Source organism: Diadema setosum, chromosome 11, assembly GCF_964275005.1.
Source record: "Diadema setosum chromosome 11, eeDiaSeto1, whole genome shotgun sequence".
In the NCBI taxonomy this organism is placed as follows: Eukaryota; Metazoa; Echinodermata; class Echinoidea; order Diadematoida; family Diadematidae; genus Diadema; species Diadema setosum.
This window is the reverse complement of record NC_092695.1, coordinates 28,218,826-28,244,754: the sequence shown is the minus strand read 5'-3', so window position 1 is coordinate 28,244,754 and position 25,929 is coordinate 28,218,826. Positions and strand designations below refer to the sequence as shown.

The 25,929-nt window shown below is 39.2% G+C and overlaps 1 protein-coding gene across 1 annotated transcript in view; it reads left to right on the top strand.

The window, feature by feature from the left end:
• The window catches only part of LOC140235392 (C2 domain-containing protein 3-like), a 55,640-nt gene that overhangs the window by 18,158 nt on the left and 11,553 nt on the right, over window positions 1–25,929 (top strand). Inside the window, 23 exon segments of the mRNA XM_072315419.1 lie at window positions 67–168; window positions 797–883; window positions 1,371–1,475; window positions 2,143–2,222; window positions 2,883–2,929; window positions 6,356–6,520; window positions 7,332–7,460; window positions 8,070–8,164; window positions 9,122–9,259; window positions 10,155–10,313; window positions 11,226–11,330; window positions 12,032–12,224; window positions 13,259–13,414; window positions 13,940–14,242; window positions 14,782–14,916; window positions 15,474–15,585; window positions 16,241–16,405; window positions 16,959–17,064; window positions 17,629–17,813; window positions 18,325–18,475; window positions 18,960–19,002; window positions 19,637–19,764; window positions 20,612–20,677. Of these exon segments, the coding sequence (XP_072171520.1) occupies window positions 67–168; window positions 797–883; window positions 1,371–1,475; window positions 2,143–2,222; window positions 2,883–2,929; window positions 6,356–6,520; window positions 7,332–7,460; window positions 8,070–8,164; window positions 9,122–9,259; window positions 10,155–10,313; window positions 11,226–11,330; window positions 12,032–12,224; window positions 13,259–13,414; window positions 13,940–14,242; window positions 14,782–14,916; window positions 15,474–15,585; window positions 16,241–16,405; window positions 16,959–17,064; window positions 17,629–17,813; window positions 18,325–18,475; window positions 18,960–19,002; window positions 19,637–19,764; window positions 20,612–20,677 (2,955 nt within the window).

The window sequence follows — 25,929 nt, the reverse complement described above, 5'->3', positions numbered from 1 at the left end:
CTTTCTTCAATTTTTGCCCTGCTTATGTTTCAGTTTGTTTGTTTGTTTGTATTTCTTTGGTGAAAGGTTTCTCCTGTGCTGTTGACACAATCCTTGCTGGAGAGAACCAGAAATAACTTCACAGTGATTGAGGTCTGGGATAAGAAGACCTCAGCTCAACATGACCAGGTAGGGCAGGATGTTTCAGACTTTCATGTCAAGCCAGAAAAAAAGAAAATGCTGCAATGTTTGTAGTGCCTGTCAGTTATGCTCGCCTTGATTGTTTGTATGCTTGCTGCTTGCATAAAGAGTCATTAAGATTATGTTGGAGCATATTTGCATTAGTATGCATAATGACATCCAACTTAATGGACATATACCGGTATATCGCTTCAAGTAGAAACAGTATGATGTGTATCAATTTATCATGGGATGACAAATGATGACACAACACGCATTGACTACCAGAACAGTACTTTTTAAAATTCTGAACTACAGTGTAGCCTGTCATAATTCTGACAAATTTTGCCAGCCCCTTGAGGAACACATGTGATTATGCCAGTTTGATTCCTTGTAATTTCTTCATGTTTTGTCACGTGTGATGGTCAAATTAAGTTGCCCATAAATATTTGATTTACACATGAGACCAAATAAAATCAGATGTAGTAAGCCCAATTTCAGCCTTTACATGTATCATGCTCTATTAAGTTCTTCACCTGCATGTTTTGGAGCTATTATATGAGTGGATTAAATTCCAGTGAGATAATTTACATGGTTTGCCATGTCTCATGTTTCTGTTGCTCGATTGTGTTCACAGTTACTAGGCATTGCCAAGCTTCCGTTACATCAGCTCTACATGTCTTACCGAGACCAGAGGATTGCCGGCACACTGCTCAAATCACAGGTTGGGTATAGCCTCTTTCCCTCTTTTCTCTCAGTGCAGGAATATTTGCATATTGAGGAGGCACCAATGGACAGAATTACAATATTAGACCCTTGTCGTGTCACATAATTATCATAAAGATTACTAGGCGTAGTAGTTGTTGTGGAAGTAGCAGTAATAGTTATAGTAGTGGTAGGAATAGCAGTACACTATGTAGTAGTAATGTAGTAGTAATGTAGTAGTAGTGTAGTAGTAGTAGTAGTGCTAGTGGTAGTGGTAGTGGTAGTGGTAGTGGAAGTAATAGTGGTAGTAGTAGTAGAAGTAGTAGTAGTACATCTTGCGGTAGTAGTGGTGTCAGTGATATAAAGGCTGTTCAAAGCTGTGTTACGGAATAGCCACTTATGATGAAGTACAAGATGGAATGAATTACTTTTTATTAACATTGGAGTTTCTTTGTTTTCTTTTCTTTTCTTATCTTTTCTTTTCATTTTATCTTGTGTACCCAAAGTATCCTGTTGTAGCAGTGGACAATGAGGTGCCCATCACTGACCCTTTTAGTGGTCAGAAGTGTGGACATCTGACCGTTCTTCTTGCCCTCGGATCTCAGCAGCAGGTTTGTCGTTTATGTTGATAAGCGAGGCTACTATTGATGCTATTTTTAGGGGGTGAGGTTGCAATGTTAGGCCCAAATTATCATTTTCTTCTTGTTGTTCGGAGGAACATATTTGTTTTTCAAAATAATCTTGAGCCTCTTTTGTGAAAATACCTTTGATACTTCTATATCTTCAGCAGAAATTTGAGAGAAATTGTTCTTAGCATAGAACTAATGATGTGGGACTATTCATTTCTTTCACAAATGATTAGAAGATTTGATATGAATTGTAAAAGAAAACTTAGATGTAAAAGGGAAATGTCAATAAAATTCTTTTCCAGCTGATTTATATTCTTATTATTTCATTTTTGAGGGAACTGCAAGAAATCATTAACTTGTTGAAGACTGGTCCAGAGTATACTCGGACAGGTGTTTATGGTAAATGGGTGTTGTAGCAAAATCAGCCCATCCTCAATGGGTTAATGTTTGAAACTTGTTGAAACCACATGAAAGATCCAACTGGTCCATTGTTCTTTTTATTGCAACTGATTGACAATCATTGATTTGAATGAACCACTGTTTATTGGTAATAGGATTTCCTTATATTCTTTTTTGCTGAGAATAGCCATCTATTGGGATGAGCCTCTACACCAAATCCGCTTTCCGCCTCCCTCACTCCTCCGCTTAGGTCCTGGCCCTGCAGCGACTGAAGTCCATCAGACGAACAACCTCGGATCTGCCTGAGAGGCCGCTACACTATGCAGAAAGGTAGCTGTGGGATCATTGCTACCACCACAATCTGAGCATCTGTGACAATAAGAGTCTTCATTCAAAAACTGGCTTATGTGCACGAGCTCCAGATTGCATGTTCTCAATTCAAACTCTCATCTCTTAATAATGATAATGATAAAGTACATTTGTATATAATGCGCCGTATCTATCGTCACCAATACCCTCGGCGCATGAGAGCCTGCAAGATGCAACACATGCTGTGTACACATAATTTAGTACAACCCTTCTCATCCTATCTTACAGTGTATCTCATTTTTCTTTAGTCTTGTACTTACACTTAACAGAGTATAAATCTCAGACTAGTCATCTTCAGATAAGTGAATGCTCATCCCAGATACTACGTATCTTCTCTCACATGTCTTGCCAGGGGCATCAATTCTGACAGGTGTAACACAGTAGAACTGTTATTTGTTATTGTCATCATCATTACTATCCAGACTGACCAGAAGAGACATGTATTTAAAATGTGATTGTGTGCTATAAATCCTCATGCTTTGCCTTGCATCACCCTCTGTCTTTGTCATTGAAAATTAAATCGGCAAAAGCTCAAGTGTTTGAACATTTAGAAAGTAGACAAAGCAATGAACAAAGATTACTATGTATACCTAACAGTGGTGGACACATCCATCTTTTCAGAGCTCAAGCCCACACAGATGATGATACTGTGGAGCAGAATAGTGTTGGTAAGTTGGCTGAACTGTAACTTTGATCTTGAATCTATTGAGAACTTCAATTTCAATTTTTTTTTTTACATACTCTCAAGTTCAAGTTCAAGTTCCTTATTTAAAAGAAGACTGTACTGACATTTTTTAATTGTCTTATAATTCTTATCTACATTTTTTAATGCCTACTTCTGGAAAGAGAGGAATTTAAAACCCAGGATAATGCCTGTACATTAATGGGGCCGTTAACGATCGCCCCGACACTGTACAGACATGCTAACCTGGAAACATTGAACTGCACGTTACTTTAATTTGAGACCATTCTGAAACAAATAATTTTCACTCAACAATAGATATGTAATGTACTCTTAAATGAATCCCACAAGAATTGGAACAATCATCCCCCAGCATTCCCACTGATTCCCACTGATCAGTTACTAGCCATCCCCTTGAAAGCACACAGACAGCCACATACACATGCACACACACACACACACACACACATCAAAGAACATAAAACTATACCAAATATAGAACAATGTAAAACAAGTAATTAAAAAAAAAAATGCATAGCCACAAGGAGCATTAAAAAAATACAAAATATACAGACCAAGATGGTCATGTATATTAGAATTTTAAAGAATATTCAACAGTCGGGCAGTGTAGCTGCTACCTCAGGATAGATGATGATATGCAAAAGGCAAGAAATGGCAGGGTAACCAAGAAGACCTTGTATGAATATGGTTATAAATCTGTGGCTATCATATCAAAATGTGGTATGAGTTCTAAAAGACTCCTTGTGCATGGTACCTACGTAAAAATCATATTTTTTTGCAAGCCAGCCACCCAGGTTATCAAGTGTTCGGCTGTGTCCGTTGGAAGACCATGCAGTTGTCGCCTTGTCTTCTTTCTCGGCCATTGTCAGCAGCTGGAGATTCTTTGATGGCAAGTCTTCATGGATTGAAATGCTTGAGCCTTTCAGCTTACAATGGTTCGTAATTAGCAGCTGGCGCACGTGGTTGGAGCAGAGTTTCACAATGATTTCGTGACTCCTGTTCATGTTGTCTGTTGTTTTCCCCACACGGTGACTACGTTCAATATCGATATCAATGTAGCTGAGGTCTGTGCCTATTCGTCGCGCTACATCACAGACAATGGCATTGGTATTTTCTCCAGGTTGTTCAAGTGGTGCTCCAAAGATTCTTGAGTTGTTTCTTCTTGAATACTGATTTTGCTGATCCATGCTGGCGGTGAGTCTTCCCCTCTGGTTTTTCCTGCCATCAAGGTCTTTCTGCAGGGCTGCAATCTGATTGTCCTTGGTTTCACAGTTGTTTTCTAGATCCATGATTAGTGATAGTCGACTCCAGCTTCTCACACCTTGTTGACAATTCATGTCATGTTTCCGGCATCTCTTGTTGAAGTTGAAACACAACTTGATCCGTGTTCTTTGCTGCAGTTTCAATTTGGTGTAAGTGTTGTTCTTGTTGATTGAGCCTGTCCATTATCTCGCCGAGCTCTGCGGCATCTGAAATGCCTCCAAGGAAATCTTTACTCACAAGAATCTCTTTCAAGGGTGCTGACACTGACTTTTGAGGCATTGTTGCTGATATCGAAAGAAAAGAGTCAGGCAAGAAGAATGGCAGCCATAGCAGACGTACATGTGCATATGTAGACAAGCTCATAGCAGAGAGACAACGAGCAGATGCAACATGAATAGCAACACGTGGGACTGCGCAAAGTTTCACCACACATACATGTACAATTTGTTGAACAATTTGTTTTATTCTCTAGAAGTTTTTCCAAAAATCGTTCCTCAGTCTTTGCGGCAAGACATAGGCAAGATGGAATTACATAATAACAACACGTTTCACAAGTCCACAAAGGTCCAAAAGAATGCAAATCTTGTTGAAAGAAAACCCCTTCACCTTCTCCTTTACCGCACCACACACTTTTATGAAGAGATATTCATCTCTTCGTAAAAAAGCATATCCACTTTCCTCGTACTTGCAAATTATTGAAGGAAGCAAGGTATCTAGCATGCCACCATCACTTGAGTCTTTTTTCTTCTCCATGAAGGCATACTGTCCTCTCTAATAATAATAATAATTATGATAATGATGATGATGGTGATAGTAGTAGTAGTAGTAGTTGTAGTAGTAGTACTAATGATGATAATAATAACAACAATAATAGTAATAATGATAATGATTGCATTTATATGACGCTCTATACAGGTGTTTCTAAGCGCACTGGAGCTATTTATGCAAGAAAACTACACATAAAGAAAAATACTTGTGCATCATTGAAGGAAGGTATTCGGTCAGCAAGGTATCTAGCATGCCAGAAACACTCGAATCCTTCTTCTTCTCCAGGAAGGCATACTTTCCTTAATAATTTTCCTTTCCTTGATACTTAATAATGATAATAATGATGATGATGATGATGATGATAATATTAATAATTGAATTTATATGGCGCTTTATTTGGGTGTTTCTAAGCGCACTGGTGCTATTTATGCAAGAAAACTACACATAAAGAAAAATACTTGTGCATCATTGAAGGAAGGTATTCGGTCAGCAAGTATCTAGCATGCCAGAAACACTCGAATCTTTCTTCTTCTCCAGGAAGGCATACTTTCCTCTATAATAGTAATAATAATGATGATGATGATGATGATGATGATAATGATGATGATGATAATAATGATAATAATAATGATAATAACAATAATACTAATAACAGCATTTATATAACACTCTATACAGGTGTTCCTAAGCGCACTGGTGCTATTCATACAAGAAAACTAGAAAACAATAACATAAGGACAATGCAAAACCAAAATAACTGTAATGAAAAGAAGAAGAAAAAAATACATATGATACAGTGATACAATGAGTAATAACTGACTCCATGATAACTGTCTTTAACATTGAACATCTGTAATCATGCAGTAGATAATAATAGCGTTTCAACCAAAAGTGTTCTTACATAACGGCATCATGTCCGAAAAGAAACATAACAAAAAAACAGTAACATTACAGACAATTTCACTGAATTATCAATAGAGATCATACTATTTGAAAACTAGTGATAGCAGTGATTAGTGGTAACTTTAATCAATTTTCTGGTATATTTCTAAATGGTGGCATCATGTGTATGTATTTCTTACTATGAATACCTCACACCTGTTTGTTATGAGTAACTCAGTGGAATAGAAATCATCTTTATTCACTTAAGGATGTTGCTTTAAAATGACATAAAGATATCGTAGTTGCTTACTGCGAAATTAGTCCAGGATGTCATGCTATTGTAGAGATTGGTTCAATTTAATAGTGTATGTCCATCATCAAAAAAAGAAAACAAAAACATGATTCAAAGCGGTGCAAGTTGTCAATTCGTTTGATTGGTTGAAGGTTTTTGTTCCGTTTGTTGGTTTTGTCCTGTCAGTGGAGCACGTGTTTGAGGTGGTTGTGGAAGGGATCCAGGGACTCCCCCAGCTGGAGGGGTCGGTGTGGGGGGAGGCGGACTGCTTTGTCCAGTACCACTTCCCCCATCAGAGTCAGTACGAGCTGGATCAGCATCATCACACGGCAGTCCTGCACCACGATGATGGTATGTACCACTGCACCTTACCATACCTTCCTATGCAATCGTGTAATACCAGTACCAAACCATGACCAAGTCTCACTTTGAGCGTGTTATTCTTGTCTTCATGTTGTTTTTACTACACCTTTTTTTTTGGGGGGGGGGGATGGGGTTGTCACTTTAACTACTGTAGATATGTGTAAAATCAAGAAGGCAATAAAGACATCGTATATTCTGACATGAAAGTTGATGAAATTGAGAATACAAATACGCTACACTAGATTCCTGTCTGGCATCTTGATAGAATTGGTTGATAGACAGAAGTACTGGAGTTTAAGATTAGTGAACTTTTACCAGGTTGAAGAGTTCATCACTTTTATATTCAGGAAAAGCTGGATCTTAGGAGAGATTAGGAATCATTTGATGGTTAATTCTCATTCACCGGAAAAAAAAAAATGGTGCTCCTTTATAATCAAGAGATATGCAGCATTCATTTTTTTTTTTCTCATTATTTATATATGTAACCATGGACTGGTACGTGATCATTTCTGTAGTGTTATATCAGTTTTGTGTCTTATTTTGTAATTTTAGCGCTTAGTAATAATCTTACACATTTACATGAAATGTACTGTTTTGTAAAGAACCAGGAAGATGTTCGTGTCAAAGTTACGTTGTGAACGCCCTTCTCAGCTACGCAGTACCTATTTATCAAAGCGATGATACCGATGAATCGTGTCTCGAGTCTGCAGTTCCCAAATGGAGATACAACCCTGTAAGTAACTGTCAATCATTTCCGTATTTTACAAACACTGTTATATTTCATGACTGTCTGTGTCAGGTGGATTGACTCTGCGGCCACACCGCACCGCCACCACGCTGTGCATCCCTGACCCTACTTTCAACGACGTGTGCAGGCATCGCATCAGCCTGCCTCAGGGCTGCCCGGTGCAGAGAGAGCTTCTCACAGGTAGGTCCTGGGACGCTGCGCCGCCCGTGTCGCCTTGTTCTGTCCTTTGGACACATTGTTGTAAATCTTGAAATTGAGCATGCTTCCAGAAATGACTGCAGATGCACAGAAGTTATCTTAGGTGTGAATTGCAAGACTCCTACATTTGTACATCACTTCATACACAGATCCCACACTGTATCTCATAATAATGAAGTTATGTACCACAGAGTTTGCATCTTTGTTTTTACTTCAATAGTGCTGAATCATTAATGTGGTTCCCTTCCCCCCCCCCCCCCAAAAAAAAAAAAAAAAAAAATGAGAAAAGAAACCACTGACATCTGTGGAAAAGTAAAGACAAACACTCTTACAGAATGTGTACCAAGGTTTTGGTCCGTAATGCACCTTAATGAAAATATTATGGTCAGGAAACACTGATGGCTGTTAAATTTCTTCTTCTTTCTTTTCTTTTTTTTTTCAGTTTGTAAGACTTCCATGAAGAAATTTTGGATGAAGTTTCTCGTCATATGTTAATATGTGACCTTAAAACAAGTTTTCATCTTTGATTGATGTGGTTTCCCTTTAACCAGAGATAATGGCCATTCTCTACTCACATCATTTCTTTGGTAGCATGCGCAGGTGTCAGCGGCCATGCCGGGGGAATCCCCTTCGAGGTGTGGTGCAGGTTCTACTACCCCAATGTCAGGGACCAGGTCATTGCTAAGGTGACTGAAGATCATTGTGTCTGGTTTGTTTGGTTTTTTGGTTGGTTGGTTGGTTGGTTGGTTGGTTGGTTGGTTGGTTGGTTGGTTGGTTGGTTGGTTGGTTGGTTGGTTGGTTGGTTGGTTGGTTGGTTGGTTGGTTGGTTGGTTGGTTGGTTGGTTGGTTGGTTGGTTGGTTGGTTGGTTGGTTGGTTGGTTGGTTGGTTGGTTGGTTGGTTGGTTGGTTGGTTGGTTGGTTGGTTGGTTGGTTGGTTGGTTGGTTGGTTGGTTGGTTGGTTGGTTGGTTGGTTGGTTGGTTGGTTGGTTGGTTGGTTGGTTGGTTGGTTGGTTGGTTGGTTGGTTGGTTGGTTGGTTGGTTGGTTGGTTGGTTGGTTGGTTGGTTGGTTGGTTGGTTGGTTGGTTGGTTGGTTGGTTGGTTGGTTGGTTGGGTGGGTGGGTGGGTGGTTGGGTGGTTGGGTGGGTGGGTGGGTGGGTGGGTGGGTGGGTAGGTGGGTGGTTGGTTGGTTGGTTAGTTGGTTGGTTGTAACTTGCTGTGATACAGGATACAATATGAGAATGAGAATACAATATGAGCAGACACAGTATCAACATTACATCTCATGTTTTCAATATTTTCAGCATCTTCTTTTGGAATGTTTGCAGTGCTTTGTCTATGTCCTGTTATTCAAATGGCTTCCAAAATATCAACTGTGGTCTTTAGAAAATGTGTTTCATAGGAAAGACTGTATTTAGTTGAATGAGATTTTTTATCAAGAGTAAGTAATGAATTGTATGTCTAAATATACACCATTCACCAAAACATCTGTCTACTGTCCTAATCCATGGTTTCTGTTAATTAGATTTATCATGTGTGGCAACTATCATTAGTTTGTCACAATATCTCGGAGCCAATGTGTTGAGAAAAAAAAAAATCACTCAACATTTGACTTCTGATGACGAATCATTTTTGTGTTATCCTAGGCATCCCTCCCGCTGGCAAAGCTGTGCGCCATGGTAACCATGCAGAGAAGAGGGGAGCCCAGCGTCCAGACCTTCTCTCTTCCTCTCCGTTCCCAGCAGGAGGAGCCGACGGCAGGCTCGGAAGAGACAAGGACCAAGGTATGCTGCGTTCTTGAATAAATGCAGTGTGTGATCATCAGCTTGTGGTTTATAAAGTTTCACATAGACCTGAACTTATGTTTAATTCTCAGAGCTGACAGCCATCATTAGGGCATTGACAGTAATATGGGTTATGGCGAGGGTAATGTAGTATGATATATGTGATGGCGGTGATATATTGTTGTACATATGTAATGCATATGAGTAAAAAGTGCAAATTCTAACATGACCACTTACTAGTTAAGATTAGTACCACATGGCGCTCATTTGTTGTTGTTTTTTTTGTGGTGCGCAGTTGTGCACTACAAGCAGGAATTTATGTTCAAGAAATCTTGTAGTCATTTGAAATTAATCTATGTTATGATACCTTTTATTTAAATCACATATCAGTGCATGCCGAGAATGATATCTCTTTACATCCCATTACACTTTAAAAAAAAAAAGTGAAATGACTTTTTAATCATCTTATGACATATATTTGAGTGATTTATTGATTGTTTGCCACTCTGCCTGTTAAATCATTGATGGGGACCATTGGGCTACACACAGTTTTTGTTCTGTTTACATCTGTTTTTGCTCTAGAAACACATGCCCAAGATATATCTGCAGTGTTGCTATGATTTTTGTGAAGGGAACACCGGAAACTATCATTCTTTATTTCATAAATTGCATTAAATGATGTATTTGTTCAAAATGCCAACCTGGCAAAAGATTGCATAAATGTTGTCCTTCCATGTGGTTGGTAGGAATTTTTTAGCTGATTGAGTGGTGTTAGCCGTCACTTAGCATAGTTCTTCCTGGCAGTGCTCTTTAAGTAAACTGAAAAGAACTTGAATGATATTAATAGAAAAGTGCACTAGTGGAACAAATGGTCTTTATCCTCTGCAAGCAGCAGCTGCAAGATGGAGGCTTGTTGGATGTAACAGTGAGCTACAGGCAGACTGTTGTACGGAACGCAACCCCTTCTCAGCCCAGCGGAGCAGGGGGAAAACTGGCCAGTGGGGGACCCCATGTCTCGCTGGCTGTCACCATACACAGGGCCTGTGGACTGAAGGTACATTTCTAAGCTTACATTTGTTTCAGTTTACTGCAATATGATCTTACCCGACAAAAGAGTGCTCTATCTGCCATCATTCTGTATGTTTTGATTGTAGTCACCATGGCTTGAAGTCTGTTAGAAATTTGGTAGAATGAATATTCTGTTTTCTGATTATATCAGTTTTCGTGAGTGCCTAATATGACATCAGTCTACAAGCATTTTGGCAATATGTGTTTTTGTTAGCTATAGCATGTACATACTTTTCTTTTAATGTTGATAGCACTAACATGTCCATGTTATTCCTAAATACTACCCAATGACCCCTTTTGTTAGTCATTAAAGTTTGCTGCCCTGACTGTCTGGTTTGATATTTTGATGTTTTTAGTATTTATTTTTCCAAATCCGTCGTCCTTGTAAAGGAGACAGGAAAGTGTACAATATGCTTCATAGAGTTAGCAAAATATAATTCGTTCATAAAATACTTGTTTTATATTTAAGTGGGATGAAAAAAAAAGTAACAAGTTGTTTTTCCCTGTATTTAGAGAAAAGAATAAATTCAAAATGTGCAGACACTGGAACTTATGCTAAAGTGTCACTTACTGTATATTTATACCTTGTGTGCAAAATTTGCAGCATGTATCCCAGTGACATCACAGTTTTAACAAAAAGAGAAAGTGTTGCTTTGCGGTATTCTGACAGCCCCAATATTGCATAGCATCTTCAGTTCTCCCAATCCCAGAATTACAACACTACAATACCCACTGGTCCTGTCAGCAGAGTCTTGAAAAAGAGCATGTGCACAACTTTATTTATTACAAAACATTTGAATGATGAATCAAAGTAGAATTGATTAGAATGCAATTGGTTTCTCGCTTGTGAGCTTGTCAGCAGCCCAATTCAATCACGTCTTTTTGACTGAAAATGCAGACTGCTGCAGCTGCTCTATCACGCTACGACACCAGCATGCAGTACCCAGCCCAGGTTGGCATCAACTCCTACATCAAACTACACCTATCCTTCTTGGCCAAAGATGTGAGTACACTGAGACCAAAATCGAACCAAACAAAAGTGAAATGAGTACTGTATGACCTCCTTGTGTGTGGAAATGATATTTGGAGACATTTGGTACATCTTGTATCACCTGTATGAATAACTGTCAATGTTATTTGAAGCCAGTTGTGGTGTAGTCATGGTTGAAATCTATGCACAAAGCTCAACATGTTTATTGCACAAGAAAAAGAAGGGACGATCACAATGTAACAATGCATTTTAAATCAAAGTTGGCCCAATGGGCCATCAGAAGAAAGCCCTTTTTAAGAATTTGGTAGCCCGACATCAATTTTTAGTGACCCTGGGCCACCACATGCCACCGCTAGTGTTAAGCCCTGCTATATGTATGCATGTATTTTAAGGCAGGAAGATACAGAGAGCTTACATGGCTATTAGTACAATTTGAAGTCCATTTTTGACCACCATCATGCAGATTGTGACCTTTATTGAACAAATACAAGCAGAGCAGCAGGACTGGTGTCAGCAGTCTTTAGTTCACATGTGCTACGCCACTCAAAACTTGGAGCTAAAGTTGGCAGTGTCTTGCTTCTTGTGATGATGCTCACTCATGATGTTCTCCTCTTGACGATTGAAATGTAGATGATTTTTCAGAAATGATTTTAGTAGTGAAAGCTAGCAATGTTTTGACAGGGTCGATTGTAATGATGAATTCTGCCCTGCAGGAAGTGCGAGTGACACGCACCATAGCCAGGAGCTTCTGCCCAGAGTTCAACCACTTTCTGGAGCTGCCCTGCCCTCTCCTGCTGGCCCCCGGGGAAGACGAGTGTGAGGGGGAGATGTCAAGTCTGGCTGAGGCTCTGGAGACAGCTGACCTCATCTTACAGGTGTGGCACCAGGTGCCCGGATTGAGAGAAGGTAGGAGGATTGGTGATAGGAAGACAGGTGGATAGATAAGGAAGTGAACCCAATATCAAGATGCAAGTCCTCATCACAGTAGCCACTGGGATTGTCAGAGTTTTTTTGTTTTTTTTTTTTTTACTTTTTTATTTCTTATTTTTTGCAACTAAGATGGCAAATCTGTGGTATCAAGTAACTATATCACTGTTTTATTGAACCTCTGACAAAACTTAAAGTGTCTGAGTTTGAAATTCATTTCTTCTGATAGATTCTCTTGCTCTTGAAGAACTCAGAACAGACTTTCATTTGGCCTTCTCAGCTTTGGTCATTGATTTGCTCGGTGCCATGACCAATTCAGAGAGTGATGCCAGAGATGGTGATAGATCACTGCACTGAGAGTGACATGTATACTGTACATCCGCCACTCTCAAAATCCCACATCACAGAGAGATATAAGTTATCATAATGTTCATCTAAAGTTTAATTGTTGCATAATGTTCAGTAAAACTTTCTTTTTTGTACCTTTCCAACAAGGACTTATCTTCATCGATTTGGATTTCACTGTTTTGCATGTCAGATTCGTGACATGTATGTCTCTTTTTCTATTTATATCTATTAATTAAAATAAGCATATCTATTGTTCATGTCGAAGAAGTGGAGAACAAAAGTATTCCTTGTCATTGTTTTGATTTGTTTTTTGTTTGGGTGATTGTAGATATGTTTACTCAGCATTTGCAGGAGACAATACAATCGTGTGATGATAATGATTAAAAAAAACACCATTGCATTAACTTCCCGATTAGATTTACAGATAAACAGCCAAGACCAGCGTCAGTTTAATTCAAAGGAAATCAAATAAAGAGCAAGACTATGACATTGATATTTTGTCAAGGCAGCAAGTGCAGGATGAATGGGACACCTACAAATGAATACATTCCAAAGGCACATGATAGTGATTATTCATTAGATGGGTACGAGTTGAGTGTGGCACAATTGAGAATGAATTCTACGATGGTCGAGGATGTTTTTAATGATGTATATCTTCTGAACAGGAATGACTGAAGACAGACCCCATTATGTAGACCACGCCCTACCCCGTGGAGAAGCAGGGAGGGGCGTGCTGGCCCATCGAGTGGTAGCAGCAACTGGAGATGTGTTGATTGGCACCGTAACTATTCCCCTCATCAAGCTACTTGCAAGTCGAACAGGTCAGTACATGACGGTAGTTATTTCAGTCTCAGCAGAAGCAGTCTTTAAATCATGCTGGGGAAGCATGGATCATGTATCAATGCAGCAGATTACTCAGAAATGTTACTTATTTTCACAAGCACTAAATTAGCTGTTCTTTTTTTTTTTTTAATTCCAAAGTAAAGCGTAAGGTCGTATCAGGGCAGTTGCTCCCCCCCACCCCCCCCCCCTCCCCCCTGGACAATTATCCCCTGGCTGTATACTGGTTAGTTATAAGGTTAGAGTAAAGATTAGGGTTAGGGTTAGCCTTAGGTTTAGGGTTAGATTTTGGGTTAGGGTTAGGATTAGGTTCAGGATTAGGATTAGGGTTAGAGTTAGGGGAAAGGTCCAGGGTAATTGCCCAGGGGGTAATTGCCTTAAACCCCGTAAGATGATAAGCTGACAGAATACCAGTAAGAAGAACACATTCAAACTAAAATAGATACCTAGAAATAGTCCAAAGTCTAAAGGAACCAAAAGGAGTATTTCACCGTTTCCTCTTCCAGGAATCGAAGGATGGCATCCCCTCACCCTTCCTCCTGTGGGATGGGAGGCTGCACCCTCCGACAGATGGGGCGACACACACCCTGACACACACCCCGACACAGACAGCGACACGGCCCACCACCGCCAGCAGGCCAGACTGCTGAACCGAGTGGCAGCGGGAGGGGTCGAGCTCTCGGTCAAGTTTGGCCACGCCAGTGACCGTGAGAAGGTGATCCACGCCGGCCGAAAGGTGGGCTGGAGTCCAGAGGGACTGGTGCTGGAAGACATGGAGGAGGTCTGGACTGAGGGAGATGAAGGTAGGTGTGGCCAGTAGGCCCTATCATAAACTGATAAATGGTCAGTACTTTTCAAAGCAGACAATTATACTATTGTTCTTACTGTGTTCATTGTATCACCTGCATGTATTCCGTATTGAAGGTAGGTGTGGCCAACAGGCCATGCCCCATCATAAACTCATAAATGGTCCGTTCTTTTCACACCACACAATGATACTATTGTTCTTACCATGTTCATTGTATTACCTGCATGTATTCCCTATTGAAGGTAGGTGTGGCCAACAGGCTCTGCCCCATTATAGTTATGCAAATAGGCAGTACTTTTCACAGCAGACAATACTATTGTTTTTTTTACCCTGTTCATTGCATTATTTGCATGTATTCCCTCTTATTTTCAACTTCTTTTCTCAAGTTTAGGATGATAGTTCAGCTCTTTGATAGAAGTTAAAAGTGTACTTTAATTTTAAGAAATGTAGAAATTGAAGTAGTTAGCCAATTTTGCCATCATATCCTGTGATTTACGTCAGCTGTGTTCTTTGGTTATTTACATCAACCTCACCTGGCAGAGAGCGACCTCGTCTGTGAAGTGACCGTAGACATGGACACTGCCTGGTTCCCCGTCCAGTCCTCACTCAGACCTGGTCAAGAGCAACCTGACCCTCACACCAAGGCCTACATCAGATACAAATTCTATGACAGAGGTGAGAGAATGCACTGACCACTCAGTGGACAGAGAAGAATTCTCATTGTTAGGCGATCATGTGGTGTGCAAACGAATGCATAATGCTTGGCCCTTGTGTTTCTTTCACAGGTATTCACTGTTTTCTTCATTTTAATGATTTATTTTATCAATTTTTTTTTTTAAATCATAAACAGAAAACTTCTATGGAAATTTAGATAAGAGGGCATAAATACACTTTAATGGATTTTGTAATTGTTGTATTGTTTGTCAATTCTAAGTTAAGATTGTTTATACAAGCGTATCAATTTTTCAGAGTGTATTTATGTTGGTATTGAACATTGGTTTAACATTGTAAATGCAGTGTAATTGCAGTTTTTAAGATAAAAAAGGTTTTAAAGTAGTATGCAATGGCTGAGATAACGTGTGCTGTCATCTCTTCTTGAGAGACGTCTTGTTCAATAACTTTATCTTCCTCTCACTCTGGCTGAGAATATTAGAACTGAAGTTGTTCTCATGCTTATACCCAATCCGTTCAAGAAACCCTCCTGAAATACATTTACCCCATGTGCGACGTAGGTGCAATCTGCTCCAAGCTGTGCTACCTAGATCGGACAGACGACGGTCACCTGAGTGCAGAGTTTGGACACTCACAGGTCATCCATGCCAAACGGTCACAGCCCTTTGCCTGGTGAGTTTTGACACTCTTGATGCTTGTATTCAGGAAAATCCTCCATACTAATCACTTTATCTTGATCACATGGAAATGATTTGATCTTCTGAGATTCCCCGAAGAATGGCACAGTTAGACTATCTTTGAATAAAATTCAGCTGTGAGAAATTATCTGTACATGCATATAGGCAAAGTCTGTACTGTAAGAGTGGAAATTTTCACAGTGTAGAAATTTTTCGCACATTTTCCGCAACCAGATGTTAGCGTATAAAATCAGAGTATAAAAGCATGCAAATGTTTTTGCATGGCAAATGTTCCAGTAGTTAATGTCCTGATTCTGCAGAATCAAAAACATGTGAAATTCATCTTAACCGCCTGAGCGCAAAAAAATTACTCGCCTGAAAATAACCACTTTTACAGTATTATATAAGTGCAATGTGGGGTACCTTTCACATTACTCTTTCACGAATAATAGATGAACGCAAATGTTGAATGTTTGAATGATTCGATATTTCAGCCCAGTTTATGAGAGCTTATCAAACATATATTTAGCCTTGTGTCCAAACTTGAACTGCTTGAAGCATTAGATTTCCATGATTCTCTGGTGAGAATCTCATAGAGAGGGATATATGGATCTCAAATACTTTGTCTTGGCCTTGTCGTGACTACCAAGGTACCTGCGTGAGGAGCAGCTAGAGGTGCAGGTGTGGCTGAGTTACAACCCTGAGCTGGCCCAGGAGCCTCAGATGAGACCCCGCCACCGGGACAGGCTGGTTGGATGTGCCTACATTGACCTTTCACCTCTGTGTCATCGCAGGGTCAAGAGGCATAGAGTCAGGTGAGTTGGTGGTGATGTGTTTTTTTGTTGTTTTTTTCCAGGACAGGAAATTGAGAATCTCTTATCATGTCATTGTTGGGTGTAACACTGATTCCTGTTGAGCATATTCTGTGTTCACTGGGATTCAGTGTGCTTTTGTTTTGCCATGGACTTATGCATTCAAAATTTTGATGATTTAAACGAAAGAGTTTTGTGTCTGATTGTGGGTCATTCAATGTCATTCATGAAGAATATGTATCTGTGTTTTGCACATATATCACACTTCATTGTCTAAATGTTTATCAGCCAGTGTGTAAGTGATATGTAACATCTTAATGATATCAGTTTGAATGGTTTAATTTTCAGATTTGCTGACAGTATCAAGATGTAATGTAAAATTAAGCTGATTGTATTATGTTTTATGGGAGTTTGTGAATTGTGGTTGTCATGTGCAAAGATGAGAACAAGTTTCTAATTTTATAATGCACGTTCATGGAGGCTCACTGAAATTTCATTTGTGATTAATGACCTTGTTCTACTCCTTCCATCCCCCCTTCCCTTGCCATCCCACCAGTGGTGTGTACCCGCTGTTCAAACCAGGCTGTGCTGATATGGGTGGGGCGTGCCTGAGAGCCCACGTTGGCTTAAGGGTGACCCAAAGCAAGCCAACAGTAACTAGGGTGAGTTTGATAAACACTCTGTTTTTATATGCCGTGTGCTGATTACCAATTGTTAATACTTGCTGTCAGTCGTAAAAGAGATTTGCAATACTCTGTCACATTGCAGAGTGTAACACACACTTTACAGATGCCTCTGTTGCATGTGCAGGTTATGTCAATTTTACACTGATGTTAGTCAATGGACTAAATTCAGACTGTTGAATCAATTTATAGTACCTTTCTCAATTTTGGGCCATTGTCTTTAGAAAAAGATATTGCAAGGATTAAATGTAATGTCATCTAATGTCCATGACTGCATGAAAACAAAACGAGAAGCATTTTCATAATTGATCTATGTCATCTCAAGAAATGAATCTCTCATGCACAAGATATATATTATGGTCTCCTGCATATATTTCTTATTCAAGTTTCCATTTTACAACACTGACTGTGAGCCAAATATCTAGATTCTAGTCTTGCATGTGTGTACGATGCATGTATGTGGATAGTTGAATTATTGTTTCCTTAATTGGCACATAATTTGTTTTCTTTCAGCATCCACCTGCTGATGAGATTGAAGACGAGTCATCTGAAGGAGGGGCGAGGCCCGCTGGCGAAGAGAGCGAGAACGAAGGACAGGGCACGGAGAAATCAGAGGTGGAAGAGAAGAGAAAAGAGGAGGAGGAGAAGGAGAGGAGGAACCGACCAGTCTGGATGACTGTAGTGGTTGAACGAGCCATGCATCTCTCTGACCTCTCCGACCCTACAAGGTAATGGAGAGTTGTGATCCTTAGCTCAACTGCCAAATTTGTGTGCGTGTGGTAGGTCAGTTGCAGTTCTCTTTTGGCGTAGCAGTTTATATTTAACAGAAGTCGTCCTGGGGGATCTTGGTAGTTCTGAAGTCAAAGTCTGCATATTTCCAGTCAATTACAATTTTGCAACTACTGAAGTAAGAAACATCTCAGTGTGGACTGGCACATGTGAGCGTGCTTTGATCTATGTGTAAATGCACAGCCTTGTTGTGAATAACCCATTGAGGACGAGTCCCGAGTATGCTCAGGCAAGTGTCTATGGGAAATGCGTGTTGAAGCAAAATGAGCTCATCCTGAATGGGTCATGGGTTGAAGGTCAAAGGGAGCCGTAAATCATTTTATTCTTATGCATACATCACCAGTCACGTTGTCTTGCATTGATTTCAGAGATATGCAGTTTTCACTTTCTTGATGCATAGAGCTGATTTGATCTTATGTGATGATATTCTGTCTGTCCTCCTCTGTCCAGGTTTGACATGCTCCGCCCCTGTTGCTATGTGACCTTCCAGTCTGCAGCTGGTCCATCCCCTGCTGCCACGCCCACTATTCCTGACTCCACCAGCCCCTGCTGGCAGTACACCAGGGATGTAGCTGTCAGTCCACAGGTGCTGGATAATCAGGTACCAATACTGTTTCTTGCATTTGGGTTTTTGGGGGATTTATTTAAACAGCAGATGAGGAGTAGGAACTCCTCAGGATTGAAAGTATGTGTTATGCAGAATGATAGCATGCCATGCGGAAATTCAGTTTGTATGTGTATGAGTGTGTGCGTGTGCCTGTGTCTGTATGTGTGTATGGGTGTTAGTGTCTGTATCTACGCAACACAAAACATTTCATCAAAGCTGCAAAGCACTTATGTGATGACATCAGACATTTGTTAATCAAACCGTGTGATACTGATAGATTAAGGACAATGGGCTGGGATGAACAGCAACTGCTGCATTACTACAGAGTTAGTCTCCTTGTTTATGACTTTAACCAGAGTAAAAAAGCAGCTTCGTAAGATTTGCGTTGAACCATGTCTTTTGATGCAGTTTTGTCCCGTTTGTATCATCATCAGCATCATACCAATCATTTTGTGTTGATTTTATTTTCATTCAACAGAGCATGATATTCAAGATATGGCACCAAGTTTCAAGTAAGCAAGGTAAGCAAGAGTGCTGAACATAAGGAAATTTACATCTCTATTTAGGAAAACATTTTTGGTGAAGATAGTGAAGATGTAATACTATTTCCTGTAGAATATATATATATATATATATATATATATATATATATATATATATATATTTCTTTTTTTTTGGGGGGGGGGTTGCAAAACAAAGTCAGAATGAAATTCTTATTGCATGAAGTCAGCAGGGGAAACTGGAGAGTAAGTCTTTGGAAGTACCTGTAGCTTTGGCTGAAAAAAAAAAAATAAGTGCAAGAAAGGTCAGGGACAAATATCTGTAACTTCATTACTAAACTGATGAAGAATTAATCTTTTGTGATGAAAAAGATGAAGTGTATTTATCCATCTTCTTTGTCATTGAAAATGATGTTGTTTTTAGCATCAGCTATTGTTTGAAAACGTGCTTAATGTGATAATCCCAGACATGTTCCTCAATTGCACTATGCTACGTCTGCAAGAGGTCCACTGCCCTTCAATGCCAGACATGAAATAAAATAAGTGTGTTATTGCTCATGGCATGAGAATGTCACACAGTATTTCATCTGAGAATGACTTGCAGTGAATGACTGTCATAACTGACCTCTGCTTTTCATACCTGTTGCCGGCCTAGATGCAACGGGGGATAGAGTCCTAGGGTTCACTTCAGTAGACCTTGGACCACTTTTGGCTGGCATCAAGTGCGTGGACGGCTGGTATAACATCATGGACTTCTCTGGGCAGACTCTCGGTCAAATTAAGGTGGGATTATGATTGATATCACCATCAAAATAACATTAAGTCAGTATCATTTTCTTTGTGTGTGTGTGTCGTGTAGATATACTTAATTGTGTTGATCATTTGATGGACTATGAACCACTCAAAACTACATCTAGAGTATACATTATTACTGTCCTAATTGCACATACAGTTTGTACTCATGCTCAAGTATGCATAAGTGGATAAAACAATAAAAATAAGCTGAGTAAGATATACAACGATTTTCTTCCATGCCAGTCATTAATGTTTTATAATGTTCAGATATTTTGGTATGACAAAGAAGCCAAACATTAGAAATTGTAGCTTTGAAGCTCTTACCCATTATTGAAAGAATGAATTTAGAGATTATTGTTTGTAAACCCAAATAAGTCTTAGATATTCAGATACCGATTCTGACAATTTCAGGAAAATTTCAGGAAACAGTGGATTTTTTTTTTTTTTTTTTTTTTATGTGGCTGCTTTGTGTGAGTTGGGTCATGGCAGGAGAGTATGGATGACAATATTTCTGAGTTTTTAAAGTCAAAACTTTTAGCTGATAGGTTGAAGAATCATGAACTGACAATTTGAAATGATTAACAGTAGATTGTACCCAAAGCCTATGATGGTATATGCCACAAGAAATAGTAAAGCTGTATATCCATCACCTTGCTCTCCTCACACTGTGGCCCAAAGAATGGCTTTAAGGAAGAATGTTGGTGATATTGGTTCTTTGTGTCTCAGCTTTCTGCCCCATGCTGCTACCTCAGACACACTGTTAGTGGTGGAAGCAGAGCAATAGGATGTCTACACTTTGAGACTTATCAATCTCTTTGTACATGATTTCTTCTAGATCTCTATCACTCCCAAGGAGTCTCTCTCACCCCTGAGGCAATCTCCACAACACAGGAAAGTCCTGGTGAGTATCTCAGTGATATGCAACACAGCTGCCTTGTTCATTAGGCATGCAGTATTCACTGTTATACAGCACCTAAAAAGAATGTAGCTATCCGATTGGTTGATTGCCCTTCATGTGACATTCAGTTAAAAATATGATCACACAATAATTAGATGATTAGAAACTTCTTAAATGAAATATTAAAGAGCATATGATTCTTAGAGGAATTTAAAGTTTATATAATGAAAATACAAATGTGGCCGAGATATCCAAAAAAAAGGAGGTCTGTCCTAATAAAAATATAATGTTTTCAGGTTGTCCGTCCATCCGTAATGAATTTTGTGGACAGCACATTAAACTAAAAACTGTTTGTGGTATCGTACTGAAATTTGGTATGTGTATGTATGAGTGGACGAAGCTGTGCCTATCAACTTTTGAGTGCATATGGTTAAGGTCAAGGTCAGCCTACGTTTGCCGATATTCAACACAGCATTACAGACATCATCTGCTAATTTCTGCACTAAGCTCAACACCCTTACCATTGAGGCTGCCTTAATCAGAGAGAAGGAGAGAAAATGTCGGAAATAGAAGCTTCCATAACTACGAATTCCGACAAAATCATCGAAATAAAGTACAAGCGATTGCCTGAGATTCAAAGCAAAATGACATCCGAAGTAGCAGAATTGAAGGAAAATCTCATGGCTATGGAACTGTACAACCGGCGCTCTAACCTCTTGTTCCAAAGCATTGAGAAGAAACGGAGTGAAAACATCTTCCAGGTTCTATTGGACATCTTTGCCTATCTCAGCCTTGTAGTAGATGACACCAGCAACATTATCTTAGTGAATGCTCACCGACTGCTACTCGGCCAGGTTGCTAAAGACCAGGCTGACCGGGATCGCCCACTCCAACCCAACCCCGTCATCCCCAAGTTTGTATACATAGGGACAGAAACAGAATCTTAGCGACTTTTTAGGAATCGTCAACGCCAGGCTGACCTCGCTTCTCGAGCTTCTGACGCGACTCCCTCCCCACCTACCCTTGAAGGGAAAGGAATCACAGTCCACACTGACTTGCCACTGGCCATAAAAATCACCAGAGGAAAGCTAGCCAAAACTGCCTACAGACTGAGGAAAGAGAAAGGTGTGTCGACCAAAATTGCTGTTCTCTATATGAAGGCAATTTTTCAATTGAAAGAAGACAAAATACAAGTAAATGGATCACCTGCAGTGACAAGAGTGAATTAACTTTGTTTGTTTCATGCATTTTGATTACAGCAAACAAATCATTTCGTCATAGTCTTGTCTTGTCCTGTCTAATAAATCTAATCCATACAATCAATGCTTTTCTAAGCTAAACGGTAAAAGTGCTTAATGTTCTAGTCTTCTGCCTTGACCACAAACACAGATTATTTTTTCTCACACACAGTGTATTTAATGCTTTGTTGTGATAAACATAAGCAATGTCTAATGTTGCAGTCTTTTTTTCATTGCTCTTGTCAGATGTTATGCCATTATGATATACTTGCTTGTTTAAGGTGTTATTAACATTGTAGGCTATTTACACTGTACATTATTTCTGTGAGGTATCATTATCATAATTATCGTTATGATTTGCTTGCCTAAATCAACTTTCTGTCAGTATAGTAGCAAAAAATAATGACTTTTTAGCCATTGTATTTTAAACCCAAAAAACTTTCTTGAAGAAGTTTTATGGGTATTACTACTTCTCATAATGGTAACTTCTTTGATCTGACTTTATACTATTTTTCGACCATAATCGACACATCTTCAAAAGGTGCAGTTAAAAATCGAAAGAGTTAAATACTAAGTTTGGTCTTATTAATTCAAAAGCAATTAACCCTTATATAGGGATACCTAAATTTCGCCTCTGAAATCAATGGTAGGATTCATGCAGCGGTGATTGCATTGTGCATTAACTTCCCTTTATAAGCTACCAGTGCAATGTGTCATAACATATTGTATTAGTCGATCACCAGTTATTGCCTTACAAGAAGAAAGACGATATCAAATTGAATGCTTACCACATAACTAAAGGTGACTTTAGCATGATATTATGTTCTATACTGCCCCAGATGCCAACAGTACACATCACCTACAGTGTACTGCTACCAGTGAAACACCCAAGATGAAAGTAAAACTTGGCCTTTTTCAAGGCAGAACGACACAGAACCCCTTTTGTACGCACTACACCCAGCAGGGTGTGGCAAGAAATACCTCTTTACCAATAGTACAGCTCATCTACAACTCCGTTCCTGGATCAAACAATAAACTGACTGAAATTTCAAAAAGGTTTATAGCGGAATGCTCCATATGGCCTACAGTCAATTAACTCAGTCCGTGCATGCTGAGTCAAGACGGGTTATGTAGATATACACATACCACCCTATCCTGTGACAATATACCAAGAACAAACTTAGAGAAAAGGGAAGAGAAACAAGAGAAAAAGAAAACTACATAACGACAATTTATGACCTTGGGTGTGATAAATGAAGCAAATGTATATTAGACTTTTTAGAGCTGAAATGCTATGAAATTTCATATGCACGCAACGCCACATACTGTGGTGATAAGAATATTTCAGCATAGATTTTAGTACACACTTGAACAATTTCGAGGTCAGTATTTCAATTTAAACCATCAAATGTCTGTGCAGAGCATACAAGATGCAGTAAAACCATAGCTTTCAGTAAGTACAAATGGAATCCATTTCCCCTTTTCCCTTAATTTTCTTCACAGATTAAATTTCCTATAAAAATTGCACACAGAATCTATAAGACTTAGTGTGACAGTTCACAGCATTTTTTGGTGTGTGTGTGTGTGTGTGTTTGTATTGTACTATGTGTGTGTGCATTTGTTTCAATATTATTTTCAGGGTCATTTGACAACAGCCCCAGAGCAATATTACAATGCAGTCAAACCTGCCTTAGTGGCCACCTACCATATGCAGCCACTGAAAGTTGACCCTCCAAGAGAAAGCTGTGTTAAAGACCCTGTGTATAGCGGCCACAAATTTTGTTTCCCATGGTAGATTTTAACGTGTCTATAGCGGCCACAGACCCACACAAAGCCACAGCCAAGCCAATAATTCTGCCTGTTTTTCTGCTTTGTAGCCATGCCAGTCATACAGGGCAACGTTCAGTGATCACCACCACTGCATTCATCACTCATTCAGTCATAAAAATGCACTAGTGTAAAGCTTTCTTCATGACTGTACACTGTGCAACAACTTGATCAACACCAGCAGTGTTCAATACATGAAACACATGTTTGCATAATCTAAGTATACACACATGCACATGTAATCACTTGCAGATATACATGTATACAACTATGATACATGTATACATGTAAGCAATGCACAAAAAAGTCGGATAACTTGTCTATAATGGCCACCTGTCTATAACTGCCACTCTCTTCACCTCCCTTGGGTGGCCACTGTAGGCAGGTTTGACTGTACTTTAGATTCATAACAAAGACACTGGATTGCCTGTACGTGCATTTGAATGTGAAGTACTGAGTCAAGACATCCTTAGTAAGAATGAACTCACCCTCTATCAAAAGTTTATCTCAGATGGCACTTTACCATAACTACTTGGAGCTCTGATTGACTATCAATGTTTAGCTAGTTGGATTGTAATTTGGCATTCAAAAAATTCAAATGAGCTTTGTACACTATACACTGTACAGCTGTATTTCTAGCTCAGTATTTCTTTGAACAAGAAAGAAATGATATCGACATGTAAAGGAAATATAGCGTACAACATTAAATGTCACTATATTCCTAAGCAGCAACATATTGAATCTGAGAAGTTCCATTCCTTAATTCTCATTTCCAAGACTACGGAAGATGCCTTTGACACGAACAAAATCTAAGAGGATTCTTAGTACTTTAAGGGGCGTTTTTGTCCATTTGATATATCTGTTGTGATATGAACTTTGACCCAAATTTCATAACCAAGGTTGCTTTGTATCACCTTTTCATTATTACATGATACGATTAGTTGGTCAAACTCTTCTGGCATACAGAATTTTACAGCAATAGAAGCACCCTAACCTCCAAAACAAAGCAAAAGGAAATTGGAAATTGCATGTGGGTGTGTTATTAGTTTGATGTGAATGACATCGCAGTGTAGCTCAACAAAAACACACATGCACACACACACACACACACACACACACACACACAAATGGCGTCCTGCGGGTCTTGAAAGTGAGTCTTCTGGTGTCAAAGGCAGTGCTCTTACGAACTTAGCCATATGGCTCGCCTGACTCAAATCTGTGACATTTAGGCTTACACAGGACAGAAGAATAAGAAATTTCTACACCTTGATTTCATTCACAAATTAGATTTATTTTGATATTTTCACCCTCATGTGGGCTTTTGATCAACATTCAAAGGCACAAAATTTTTACGAAGATTTGTTGTTTAAGTGGTATATATTTGGTTTTCAGAGGAAATAGAGCAAAATTAAAGATATACTCGTAGCTTCCAGAATGTTGTCAAGGCAATGCATGGTTGGGGAAAAAAATCACCTCCCATAGACATAACACGTAAACTTGCATTTAACCACAATTTTCCATATGATGAATCATCAAATTGAAAAACGGTGACACTGAATCAAAAGACAATTGTCCAAAGTACAACATATTCAAATTTAGGATGATATTGAGGAAAAATTACAGTGATACCCGCAAATGAACATCAGAAACAGTACTTCAAGAAATTGAATTACACTTTTTTCATTTCAGGTAATGATATGATGACATCAGCTAATTTATGTGGTATATGGATACGTGGAATGTTAATTTACAACTCATATTCTTTTGGAATATGTAATGAAAACAGAGTTCCCATGCATTTTGAGGAGTTATGGTCAAATTAAAAAAAAGCATGTTTTTTCACTACTGTATATTTACATGCAGATGTGAGCACAAAATTTCAAATTTGACTCATGCGCATCACCTTGATACTGATCGAGATTGACTGGAAACCAGTTAGATTCAGTGAATGTTGGATTCAGTGTCATCGAGATGCTACTGGATGCCCCACAAAATTTGGCAGAAAGAAAGAAGAATAAAGAATGATAAAAATCAAAAAGAAAGGAAGATTTTGACAAACACAACAGGTGACACGCTGTTAGCTTATCACCTAAAAAAGCAAGGAAGATTTTGACAAAAACAATATGTGATACACTGTTAGCGTATTAGCTAATAATCGCTGATTGGCGAATTTACCAGGCAGCCAATACA